The 584-nt window shown below is 42.8% G+C and overlaps 1 protein-coding gene across 1 annotated transcript in view; it reads right to left on the reverse strand.

The window, feature by feature from the left end:
- Positions 1-361: 361 nt before the first annotated feature.
- LOC138861662 (uncharacterized) overlaps positions 362-584 on the reverse strand; it is a 2,756-nt gene continuing 2,533 nt past the window's right edge. Inside the window, exon 2 of the mRNA XM_070121491.1 lies at positions 362-584. This exon is cut by the window's right edge and continues 2,278 nt beyond it. Coding sequence (XP_069977592.1) covers positions 362-584 — 223 coding nt within the window.

The raw sequence follows: 584 nt of genomic DNA on the forward strand, positions 1-584 counted from the left end.
AGTTGTAAAAAGTGGCTTTACACCCAATAATTTATGCAGTTCGCCCATTAGTTGAGAAACAAATTGCCTTCCTCGATCAGACAAAATTTCCCGAGGAATACCGACCCTTGAAAAGATCACCATAAGGGCTTCAGCTACAGATATTGAATCTATCTCTTTGAGAGGCAATGCTTCTGGAAACCCAGTCGCAAAATCTATCAAAGTTAAAATATAACGGTGACCCTCAGAAGATGGAGGAGAAATCGGTCCTACCAAGTCTATGGAGACACGAGAGAAAGGCTCCGTTAAAATGGGCATGGGTTTTAATGGCACTGGTCTTACCCTACCTCTACTTGACATCCTTTGACACTTGTCGCAAGACTTACAAAAGTCTGATTTCAGCTCCCATGTTTGGCCAATAGAAATGGTCCCTAATACGCATTTCTGATTTCCGATGGGAGAAATGACCGGCTAAGGGGCTCTCATGACCTACTGCGAGAATGATGGCTCTACATTTACTGGGTACAACCAGAGAAGATTTACCAACTCTTTCACAGTGCTTTGAAGCAACACATGTACGGTACAGCAAACCATTTATTTGCTCA

This window comes from Penaeus vannamei, chromosome 1 (assembly GCF_042767895.1).
Source record: "Penaeus vannamei isolate JL-2024 chromosome 1, ASM4276789v1, whole genome shotgun sequence".
Taxonomy (NCBI): domain Eukaryota; kingdom Metazoa; phylum Arthropoda; class Malacostraca; order Decapoda; family Penaeidae; genus Penaeus; species Penaeus vannamei.